Source organism: Polypterus senegalus, chromosome 2 (genome assembly GCF_016835505.1).
Source record: "Polypterus senegalus isolate Bchr_013 chromosome 2, ASM1683550v1, whole genome shotgun sequence".
Classification (NCBI taxonomy): Eukaryota; Metazoa; Chordata; class Cladistia; order Polypteriformes; family Polypteridae; genus Polypterus; species Polypterus senegalus.
In genome coordinates, this window is record NC_053155.1 from 277,058,980 (window position 1) to 277,071,602 (window position 12,623).

A 12,623-nucleotide genomic window follows, 5' to 3' on the forward strand; every position below is an offset into this window, starting at 1 on the left:
CTCCGTGTTGTACCCCGTCGCTTGGTAACGGAGTTCTAAAGAACTGCTGCCATAAAACTTCTGTGTTTGTGTACAGTTTTACCTAAGAATTTTATACTAAAAGGAATTAATTGATTTCTCCTTCTTACATCAAAGACATTTACAATTTCAGGTAATTAATATGCAAATTTAAACGAACAATCTATAAAGTCATTTACACTTGTATATATAATTTTCTTTAGAATCATCATCTAGATTTACAGGTCGGTCTGTGACCGCTACTGAAAAGAAGGTGCAGGTAGCATGAGAACTTTTTTATTTATTTAAATGCGTTATACATTAATATAAATTTGTCATTTTCTTGTAGTCTGTCTTTGTGAGTTAAAGAGTGGTATTGCAGTGGAATACAGACGTTAACAACGAGTACTTCTTCTTTAGGTGTCATTCTGCCCATTTTCAGAAAACAATGTACATTTTTTCAAATTTTTGTCATTCATTTATGACAAAATGTGTGTTTACAACATCAAGTACTGTAAATCAGGTAATGTTTGAAATGAAAATAAATGTACATTATTTACTGATTTGATTATACAATGTAACTCATAAACATATGTAAATTTGTGGTGCTAACAATCTAAAAATTGTTAAACTCTATGTAAAGGATGTATATTTAAAATATACAATTTCTTTGTGTTTTAAAAATATCAAAAATCATTATTATTGCAAAATTAAGTGAAATTTTTAATATAGGTCAACAAGACTAGCATTGTCCAGGTACTGTAATGATGTCTCAACTTTTACTCTGCATTTTCAAAAAACAAAGTATGTTCCTTTCAAGCAATTGTTCAGCCGATTTGCTTAAATGTTTGCAATCTTTCTGACGTGAAATGAACCATTTTTTCCCTCATCATCAGCTCACAGACAAAATGCCTGATTTCCGATCCCAGATATTTTAGTATGCCTCTCAATTCATAGATATATTTTAGTAACTTTTCCATCCCATGCTTGATTGTGAGAGTATGGTTTTGACGTTTTCAATACACATGGCTGCATTGTTGTGACGAAAAAGACACATTTCAGAATCAACCATCTAGAGAACATTCTTCAAAAAATTTGCAGGATTGGGCGGTCTTTTGCAAATTGAATGCAATTAGAAGTGTGGAGACAAAGGGTTTTTTTTTTTTATTTATTCATCCCTGATGGGAAATTGTCTCTTCGCATGACCTTTGGGGGTCAGAACGCAGGGTCAATATGGCTACCCTTTAAGGAAAACAGTCCAATAGAGCCTGTGTCATAATGTCCAGATATGAAGAGGAATCACAACAGTGTTGACTTTTCTTTAACTTTGAGATTGCTAGACCTCTTTAGCCTGCAGCCAGCCTCTTTAGATATAATGTATGCATTTTTGCTGTTCTGTTGAATAGTTTAGAAAGATTTCAACATCTAGTTACAGTCACAGTAATACTGAATTTTATTTTTTTAAACTATTTAATGTATACTAGTCTAATTTCTAATCAGCTTTGCATTGTTTTATATTGTATGCCTGTCCAGGCTGAGGAGAATTTATAACACAGTTCCTATGATCAGTATTCATCACTTAAGATTGTGGCAGGTCAGACTGCACTAACCTGTTTGGGTAAGACCAAATTTGTTTTTCACCTTTAAACTTTATCTGATTATTAGGTCAACTTTATACCCCTCCAGGCCATGTAAATGTTAGTTTTAATTGGCCTATTTCTTTACCTTTTGTATGCATATGCTCTTGTACAGAATATATGGAAGCACTTGATATTAACATTTTCTTTTAGAAAATTAATGTCATGTTTTGACCAAAGTTGAAGTTCCTGGCAAAGCACGGCTTACAAAATTTAGAGCATCATTATATTGATTGTATTTTTCATAGAGTTTATTTATGCATTACCTTACATTTTTCATTGTCCTCACTCCAGGTAAAGGATCATGGATTGCAGGAGAAGATTCCTTTAACTATTTAGAATTGCTATGAATAAGGTATGTCATACTTGGAAAATGTAAAATAATATATTTTTCTACATTGCATTTCTTCAAGTAATGGACTTTTAATCAATTGTTTAATCAAAAAGGAAAGCCTCCCAGTGCAAAAGAGGAGACTTTGTTCAGGTGTCTTAAATCATCTCCAGGAAATGGAGGTGCAAAGCATGTATTATTTTCCTAACAGTGGTAACATCATTGTGAGAGCTACTGGTTGTTTCTATAAACATAATCCATTTTAAATTCCAGTGTTACAATATTACAGAAGAGTGCAGGGAATTTACTTGTACACTAGGTTGGAGGTGTGTGTGTGTGTGTGCCCTGTGGTGGGCTGGCGCCCATGCCCAAGATTTGTTCCTGCCTTGTGCCCTGTACTGGCTGGGATTGGCTCCAGCAGACCCCCGTGACCCTGTGTTAGGAAATTAGCGGGTTGGAAAATGACTGACTGACTAGGTTGGGGCACTTACATTAAGTATTTGAAAAGCTGAGAACTACTGGAAATTCCTTGATCACTATCTTCTATATATATATAACTAGCAGAATACCCGCGCTTCGCAGCGGAAAAGTAGTGTGTTAAAGAAGTTATGAAAAAGAATAGGAAAAATTTTACAAATAACGTTACATGATTGTTAATGTCATTGTTTTGTCTTTGATATGAGTGTTGTTGTCATATCTATATATATATATATATATATATATATATATATATATATATATATATATATATACATACATACATGTGTACATATATACACACACACATATACTATGGGGTGCCAAACAGGCAAATAAATTGATTTTGTAAATATATAAAGTCGGCATCAGAATATATAAAGTCAAAACTTGAATATATAAAGTCAGCATCGGTATACATAAAGTCAAAACTTTTTTCTGAATATATAAAGTCAAAACCTGAATATATAAAGTTAGCGTCGGAATTTATAAACTCATTCCTGATTATATAAAGTCAACATCGGAGTATATAAACTCACTCCTGAATATATAAAGTGAAAGTCAAAATCTATTGATTGAAACGACTCTGAACTGAACTAAGTTAACAAAAACGTATTCAGAAAAATAAATTAAAAAAACACTGTTCGGTTAATGTTTTGAAAATGATGCATGCGCCCTGCCCAGGATTGGTTCCTGCCTTGCGCCCAGTGTTGGCTGGGATTGTCTCCAGCAGACCCCCGTGACCCTGTGGTCGGATTCAACATGTTGGGAAATGGATGGATATTCCAGCGCTGACTTTGTATTTTCCGATGCTTACTTTATATATTGAAGTTTTGACTTTATATATTGCAGCGCATACTTTATAACCTATATTCGGACTCTGACTTTATATATTCAAGATTTGACTTTATAGATTCCAGCGCTGACTTTATTTATTCCGACGCTGACTTTATATATTTAAGTTTTGACTTTATATAGTTAAATGTAGTCATCATTGCATAACTTTTTCTTTACCATAGAAATTTAAAGACTAAATTCAACTTCCATTCTTAACAAAGATATTTCTGGCGACTAAATAGAACCTACTTATATCCAAATTCGAGCTATTCAGCTGTCACCTGCCTGCCTGAATAAATCACCCTCGCTTCGCTCTTACTTTTTTACTGTTCATTTAATCATGGCTAGTGATGGAAAAATTATAAAATGGAAGGAGGATTACACTGAGTATGGCTTTACCAAAACAATTATTGATGGCGAATCGATTATTCATAAAGCTTCAATTGGTGATCTGTTTTTCTGTGTTAACCTTATATTTTTTCATACTTCTTCTCAAACCAAGGGGGTGCGAGAGTAAAATGAATCGTGAAGCGCTGATCAATGTAATCGTGTACCAGGAAATCATGCATTGACAGAAGTTCCCCTTTGCTTGTGATTAAATGCGTGATTTTTTAACGCGTTATGGAGCACATGCATCGAAGCTTCTCAGCTGTGCCTGTGCTAAGAAAAGGAAACATTTTAAAAAATAACGTAACACGATTGTCAATGTAACCTTTTGTAAGTAGTGCCTGGAGGATTCAGAGTGTGGAGAAACTGTAGACACAGCGTGTGTATTAACTTGTGGATTTTTCTGTATTTGGTGGCAGCGTCACAAAGTCGTAACACTGCGTTGGCTGCGGAGCTCAGCTCAGAGCGAAATGAGGTGAATGGGAGGGGAGATGATGACGTGACTCCCCCACCCGCCTTAACTGTCAATCCCCCACAAACACAGTCTCTCAGAATTTGCATAAGCACAGCCCTTCACGTGCAATTTTAACTTAGTTACAAAGTGATCAAAACTCTCGTTTATATCCTGCGTCCTCTCATTAAACTTGTATCCCGCATTACCCGAGGGCATGACAAACGCCAGTGGCAGCCTGTCTATGAACTTAATTTAAACTTTAGGTTTACACCATACTTTGTTTCCGAAGTAGCAGCACTCATCAATATGGTTGTATATGTCACTCGCTCGCTTCTTATTGTTTCGCTGCCTTCTGAATTATATAATGCATGTTTTCTTCAGCACTTTTTGGAGCTTTTCCTGGTTTTCTACATACTGCGTTGACAGTCAGTTCATGTGATTACGTGGGAGGCGTGATGATGTCACACGAAACTCCGCCCCCCACGGCTTTCGAGCTCAACTCCATTACAGTATATGTAGAAAAATAGCTTCCAGTTATGACCATTACGCATAGAATTTTAAAATGCCCAACTTTTGTAAGTAAGCTGTTAGGAATGAGCCTGCCAAATTTCAGCCTTCTACCTACACGGGAAGTTGGAGAATTAGTGATGAGTCAGTGAGTGAGTGAGTGAGTGAGTGAGTGAGTCAGTGAGGGCTTTGCCTTTTATTAGTATAGATTCACTAAGGCAAGACACCCATGGAAAGCACGCCGGAGGGGCGTGGATTCACTAAGCTGCGGACAAGTAAGACACCCATGGCGCACGCAGGAAGGAGCTACGCCCACCAACTCTAAGACCATTGGATACGACGACATCTCGCTGAACCACGCCCAGCAACTCGGACGCGATGACACAGGAAAACCAGCGTCATTTATGTTCGTCTGTCGTAGAGTCCACATGCAACTCTGAGCCACGTTGACTCTTCATAGAGGCATGTTTCTCGCGGAGGTGAATCGCTATATGCAGCGTGTAAAACGGTTTGTGAGAGGTATCCCATGGGATCCTTAAAACAATCCTTTAAAACTGAGGTAAAAACACAATGAAGGAAGCAGTCTTTAAAAACCAATAAGCCATGTGCCTCTGTTTCATTACCGTCTCATTACCGCTTCACCAATGCAGGCCCTGCAACAGTCCAGGCGCTCTCTCAGCAGCTTACCTTCTCTGTGCCTGACCGGTTCACACAGAGGCAGCGCCAGAGACAGACAGAGGCACACACACACACACAGGCAGCTGGTGGGCGACTCTCCGTGAGTTTCTCTTGTGAGTGGACACATGACCAGGTGGTGTGTATGCTTCGAAAACGAGGGTGGGCACGGCATGCGACCGGGCACATGACCAGGCAATGTGTATGCTTTGAGTGCGAGGGTGGACGCGACAGCACCATCTAAGAAGAATCATATTTGTTGCGGATGTGAATTGCTGTATGCAGCGTGTAAAAACGCTGTATTGTATGTTGCCCTCTCCAGAGTTACATAATTTCATTCATCTACAGTCGTATCTTCAAAACCAACCCCATTTGGACAACTGTGTCTTTCAGGAGGTGTTCACCCATCAATACATAATTATGTGGCGTATGCTACACCGCGGGTTGGCTAGTTCAGATTATTGTTTTCCTACTTCTGCTTTGAAACTTCAGTGTTTGTCAAGTCAAATGAACCTTTATTTGTCACATACAAATTATACATTGTCACAAAGATGAGACATACTCAGATGAAGGTTTAGCGCAGCCACCCGTATATTCTGGTATCCTGGCTGCAAAAGTCGTTCTTTCTCACAATAAACAGCACTGATGTGCATACAATTGAGTCCAAAACAAGACTGAGGGAAAAGGGAAAAAGGGCAGGCTTTTAAAGGGGAAGACAGGAAGTGAGGTCATAAGGATCGGGCGCGCGTTCTTCAATCATTGGATCGAGCCCGGACGTGACATCACAGGGGGAGGAGCTGATAAGGTCTACTTCCATTGGCTCGGTCCCGGAAGTGACGTCAAGAGAGCCAGGTGGAATCTCCCGGGAATGGTCTACAGGAAAGGGAGAAAAAGAGTCAGTGCACTCTGCCACATCCCGGCATGCCTCAGAACTGCCTTCACTCAAGCCCTTTAGCTGCCTCTCATGCGCACGTGTGTGACAACATACAGTACAATATGAATTGAAATGCTTAGATGCTAGACTGTGGAATTGAGTAATGAACTGTCCAGCATTATTTGTGCAGTTAATAACTGACTCAGGAATTGGGAACACATAAGCTGTGTCACATTTACTTTGACCATACAGCAGTTGCCGTTTAATTATGTAGCACCTGTTTATGCACCCTGACCTGCTCTGTCTTGATTGAAGGCGTTAAAGTTAAACAGCATTATGCATTTTTTTCTCTGAGAGTACTGCACAGATATACAGTACACTGTATCAGGAAGATACTGGTAGCTTTAGGATGCGTAATAAGAGAAGCAGCATCAGAAGGATACTCCTGGCTGCTTGTGTAGCTATGTATACTGTAAGCATGTGAAACAATGCAGCTAGAGGGCAATGTAGAACACATGCAATATGAAAATGAAAAATACACAGGGAGGAGGAGGAGGCAGTTTTTAGTTTTTAGAGTAAAAATGCCAGTGTTTTGCTTAAACTGCTATTTAAAGTTCTCAGTATAGCACCAGTAGGCGTTCATTGTTATGATGTATTTTATCTGTGCTTGTAATAAAAATGTTTTCTATTTGTATTTTAATTTTATTAGTTGACATATGTAAAAAATGCTGTATTTACTTAAAAGTTATAACATAATTAAACAATTACTGCTGTAATAATGACTGCAATAACTTTGTCAATTAGGAATGGAAACCACTCAAGTGTGTAAACTGGATGATGGAGAAATATTGCCTACATATTGCTTTCCAGTCAGACCCTTGTTTCAACAGAAGACAGAAGGTAGCATACAATTGTGTTTCTGGAAGTTGTAGATAACCTTTTGAATTAGCATTGTGTGCTGTCCATTGAATTTTTGTAATTGCATTAATAGGTAAAATAAATAATCATAAAGACATGAATTTAAGGTGAACTGGACTTGGATGAGTGATTCTTCCCCTTGGGATTAATAAAGTATCTATCTATCTATCTATCTATCTATCTATCTATCTATCTATCTATCTATCTATCTATCTATCTATCTATCTATCTTGCTTTATCAGGTTCTGCCTATGTCCTTGTTTTTTCACTTACATATTCTCATTTACTCTAGTATCTGAAAGTCAGCTATGTTAGATCAACTGATAAAATTTAAATAGCCGATATGAGTGAGTCCAAGAGTATTTGCTCGTTTTTGGCCTGTTTTGGGCTGGGGTTAGTGACTGCCTTGTGTTCAACATTACAGGCACAGGTTGTGGCTCCCCCAATCCTGTAAACCTGTTTGGAATTGCTCAGTTTGTAAAATGAATAAATAGTCATAATACAACTAAACATGAACCTAGAAACACTGCTTTTGTCAAATAACCATTTTACATATTATTCCGCTAAACTCTAAGCATTTTAGAATCTATAACTCAATTAGTAAAACAACAATACAGTCTTGGATGCCATGAAGCTTTATTTTTGGCCAGATGGTAGTTTTATTCGGATAAATAAGCCGGAACAGTAAAGTATTGTGACAGATAGATGAGTAATTAAATAATATTCTTATTAAGTGCTCTTTCACTTTTGTGTCCAGTATGCTGTACAATAATTACAAATATAATATGAAAAATAAAGTTCTCCAGGTTCTCCGGTTTCTTCCCCCATCCAAAGATATGCAGGTTAGATGAAATGTCATTGTCAAAGTTGGCCTGTGTGTGTGTTGACCCTTTGATAGACTGTCACCTTGTCCAAGTGTTGTTCCTGCCTTGTGCCTGATGATTGCTGCAATTGGCTCCAGCTGCCCTGCAAACCTGCCCTGGATTTTTAGGTTAAGAAAATGGATGGATGGGTAGATTGGTAGGTGGATGGATGGACCGAAGGATGAACACAATCAGGGAAAAGTCATGCAATATTTACAGAAACATGCATATTGTATATATAAAACACGGTTTTTAATGTAATTTCCTAGGTTAACTAAATTCTTAAAAGGAGACTGTTGCATCATTTAGAAGAAACAATAGACAATATTGTAAAATAGGACCCAAGTCCTACAATGGATACTGAAAACAGAAAGAAATGTTAAAAAGCTTAGTAATGTCAAAACAAAAATTCAACTCAGTTTTTTATGGTGCTCATCACTGAATGGAGGCCCAGTGTGATGCGAAAAGTTGTCATGTAGTAAAATAGGACCATCATATATCATAATATTTGCAATACAAAGCAACCCAAGTCCTACAATGGATACTGAAAACATAAAGAAAAGTTGAAAAGCTTAGTAATGTCAAAACAAAAATTCAACTCAGTTTTTTATGGTGCTCTTCACTGAATGGAGGCCCAGCGTGATGTGAAAAGTTCTCGTGTAGAGTGCAAGTATAATTTTACAAATTGCTAAATATAGAATCAATACACATAAAGACACATATTTACTTAAACACACAGGAGAACAACCTAGTTTGAAACTGATTAACATTACCCAACAATATCTGTCCAACATCTATGGCCAGTTGACATCAGAGGAGAGGAAAACAAAAACTACAGTCAGTATTATACAGTCAGCATTATCTCTGTTTCCTGGAGATTATAAACCACTGGAGAGCCCATTGTCAGTTATAACAGAGAAAGTCAATGACAAAGTCAAATGCAGTCACAGTCCAGGAGACCTCACCCAACTAGCAGTGCACCGCCAGTTTGGCATTCTGTAGTAGAGTCTGCGCTGCGGCCATCCATTCTGATGAAAGTACCATTCCATCTGATTATTCCAAGGCTCCCAGTAGCTCAGATGACTTCTATGGACAAAAGAACAGCTTTTATTATTTAACAATTACTGTAATTAATTAAAAAGCAATGTAAGAGAGTAATATGAAATAACCTAGGAAGAAAATTCTGAAAATTATATCATTATAATTATTATATTTATAACTAAATTATAATTGAGCCTTTGTCAGCAAAGAAACACTTGTCTATCCAAGACTCAATTTTGTGCAATAGGTTTGCAGTACCGGACATGCTGGTTTTATTTATGCACTTCAATTTACAGTGGGCCATTGACCCTTTTCAGTCCTTTTGGAGTGTTGCAGTTTCACTCTTTTGAGGTCTTTGGATCAGTCTTTTAGGCTTTTTATTTGAAGTTACAGTGAAGTCAGGTAAACGGCTCTCCTTCAGTCCAGGACATCTTTTTATGATCTTCCTTTGTACCCATGTGACCAGCAGAGGTTGTCCTCTGTCTCCTCTCCAGCTTTCCCTGGCTAGCCTAGTCCTCTTTGTATCCTGTCTTCCTTCTGGGGTGTATATCTGATGCAATACTTCTGGTCTCCTCCCACTAAGAAAGCAGAACAGGCACTATGGCTTCTTGATTTCTCATCTTCCCCTCAGTGGGTTCCCTGTGCTCTATACACTTCTTTACAAAGGAAGCAGAGCAAGCTTTGACAGTACCTAGAATGATAAACCATCTTTCTCAGAAGCCATTTACCAGAAGTTGATACTTTTTGAAAATACATGTGCATCTCATTTCACCTTTTTCCTTTAAAATGAATCTAATCTATATTTCTAATGTTATGCATACATTTCTATATACGCATTTTCATGTGTAATGCCAGAAATGTAAAATGTATTGTGATTTTGTACTTTTTATTATTTTTAAAATGTTCTGCTTATTTAGGTGCAGGTCACTGGCTTGTTGCACAAAGGTCAACTCAGCTGCAAAAGTATAAAGCAGCACTGAGTGTAAAAGGAGGCACATATTACGGTATAGAAGAAAGACCACAAGTTAAATTTCATCAACGCTGCGTAACCCCTGTTGAAGTTAATGTATTAAATGGCAACTTTTTGGTAAGTGTTGTATTATAGCAAATAAAGCAAAGTGTATGATTTACCCTATATGTTAAATTTATTTTAATTTATATTTTCATTAAATTTGGCCATAACAAATGTAATTTATTTTTGCCATAAAAAATGTACAGAGTATTGTGAGTATCATAACATAACATATTTTTAGAGTAAAACAAAATATTCCATTGATGAAAAAAACTAAAAACAAACTGTTTAGGCCGATCATATCAATTGGTTTTACGTGCTTTTAAAAAGAAATACAGGATTAGCTGCTTATAATACTTTTATATTAATTGGATTTTATAACTTGTTTTTGTATTTATTTCGTATTCATTGTATAACAGGTGCCTTTACCCAAGGCATTTAATCAAAATCAGGATGCATAAAATGTGTGCATTTATTTGTCAAAAAAGTATAAGTATAAATAAGGAACTAATAGTACTGCTGTTAGCGCAGGGACTATGGCAAAGATGAGTGGAAGCAATATCAAGAAGGTCATGCATCTGTAGGAATCACCTACAGGTCTGGGAGGGCTGGGAGCTGTTCTCATTACACTAGTAAGGTGAAAGTAAAAAAGGAGTTTCTTTTTTGTTTTTAGAGAAAAGAAATGCAATAATGAAGCACACAGAGGTTTCCTTTAGGAATAATATACAGAGAGACAAGAGGCTGCAGGTAGTCAGGATCACAGCCATGCATGAAGGGCTGTTCAGGGCAACACATCTGAGTTAGATCCTGTCAACAATGGAAAACCAGCAGTGAGACTGAAATAGAATAGTTGTGTGGGTTTAGCAAAAAATAGAATACACCAGATAGGTAAAGAAATGTTGGGTGATTTAGAATGATTGGATAGTGATTGCAGGAAGCCCCAAAAGCAGAAAGTTGCAGAAGTGTTTTTGTGTTTACTCTTTGTTTTTTGACCATGTGCTTGCCTTTTCCTTAGTATGTGTTTTCCTACCCAATATTGTGTTTTTCTTTTTATTTGACCATGTCTACTAATTCTCCATTTGTTAGTTTCACTAATGCAAATTCAGCTCCTAACAATGGTGACATTCATGTTACACCTACTTTCATCTGAGTCTTCTGTGCTCATAAACAGTTCTCTGCTCAATGTGAAGTGAACTGTGAGTAATGAATTAATCAGACTGCATCAGAGGATTGAATGCAGCCAGTCCTGCGCAACGTAAACCTCACTTATTACAAACCATACTGTCAGAGTCAACTTCCTAGGACACAGATTCAACAAGCACAAAAGGCCACAATCAAAGGGAATTCCTGAAGCGTTCAGAAAAGGAGTTTTTGATGTCAGTCTAGAAACAACTAAACTGCCACTTTTAAGTCTCTGGGACTACATCAAACCACACTGAGAGCATTCATTTCCAAATGTGCAACTTTTGGCACAGTAGTAAATTATGGTTCTGTGTTATGAGTTATGATTCTGTGTTATGATTTGAGCTCCTTTTTAAGTTTTCCTTCAGTTTCCATGAACCTGGAATACTAATGATAGTGTCATTTGTGGGGATTTAACACATAAGGAATCCAGTTCTGCAATCAGAATTTTCTGTGGAGCATCAGTGTAAAGGTTTAATATTTTTTACCATCATTTCTGACACCATTTTGTTTTCGGGATAATGCTGCTATTAGGTGGGATTTTACATTGTCCATTTCCATTGGGATTTCCCATGAAGCTTTGGGGCCATGCCACTTGTAATATCATCAATGTGCCGGTGTAAAGTTCACCCTAAAATAGTCACTAGTATCGAAGATTGGACCAAACTTAGCATACTACTTACTTTGAATTTTTACATTAAATCATTTTGGGGATACTTGGCGTGCCAGAATTACTTTGAAGGTGCATTGTAAAATTAATCTAGGAATTCATAACTGATACTAAAAAAAATCCCAGTAACTGCACTTTTTTTTGCCCCTTTTCAGCTTTTTCTTTTCTTTTCAATGCTCATGACTGCACAATAGTACATTGCGTTAATAGTACATTGTTTGCATTGGCACAAAAGGGATTCATTTGAGAACAAAAAGGTAGAAACAACTTCTAAACCAATAAGAATATAAATATCATCTCTCATTTTCCACGAAGTACCTGGGAAGCACCTCAGATCTTTTGAGAAAATGTTTTATGAATAGATGAAACAAAACTGCAACTTTTTTTAGCAACATTGGTTCTATTATTTCTGGTATAAAGCAAATAATCATTCCACAATAAGAAGATCACAGCAGTAGTCAAACATAGTTATAGTAGTGTGATAGTGTGGACAGTTTGCTGCATCAGTACAATTACAAAATTGTGTTATTTGTTCGCTTAGGTGTCCTTCATATTTGGTACACCTTGGATAAAGGCCTAAAAACATTCGCAATGCAAAATTTTTAATTATAGAGAAAATCAGAAAGGAGGCAAGTACTTTTCATGGCACTATACATAATGCCCTACTTAGTTTTAAGGAGGTTAATTTAATTCTAATCTCTGTCAATTTATTTGAAGGCCTGTGATATTTCTGCAGGTAAGTGGTGTAAATCTGCCAGGAA

General features: G+C 37.0%; 1 protein-coding gene across 2 annotated transcripts in view; it reads left to right on the forward strand.

Annotated features, from left to right (window-relative positions):
- The first annotated feature begins 25 nt into the window (after nt 1-25).
- The window catches only part of xrra1 (X-ray radiation resistance associated 1), a 41,945-nt gene continuing 29,347 nt past the window's right edge, over nt 26-12,623 (forward strand). Inside the window, exons 1-5 of one of the 2 annotated variants that reach the window (XM_039745627.1) lie at nt 26-151; nt 1,531-1,615; nt 1,929-1,989; nt 6,981-7,076; nt 9,916-10,085. In XM_039745627.1, coding sequence (XP_039601561.1) covers nt 6,983-7,076; nt 9,916-10,085 — 264 coding nt within the window. In that variant the 5' untranslated portion in view covers nt 26-151; nt 1,531-1,615; nt 1,929-1,989; nt 6,981-6,982. The remainder of the gene's footprint in view (nt 152-1,530; nt 1,616-1,928; nt 1,990-6,980; nt 7,077-9,915; nt 10,086-12,623) is intronic. The other variant, XM_039745628.1, reaches the window with a different exon arrangement.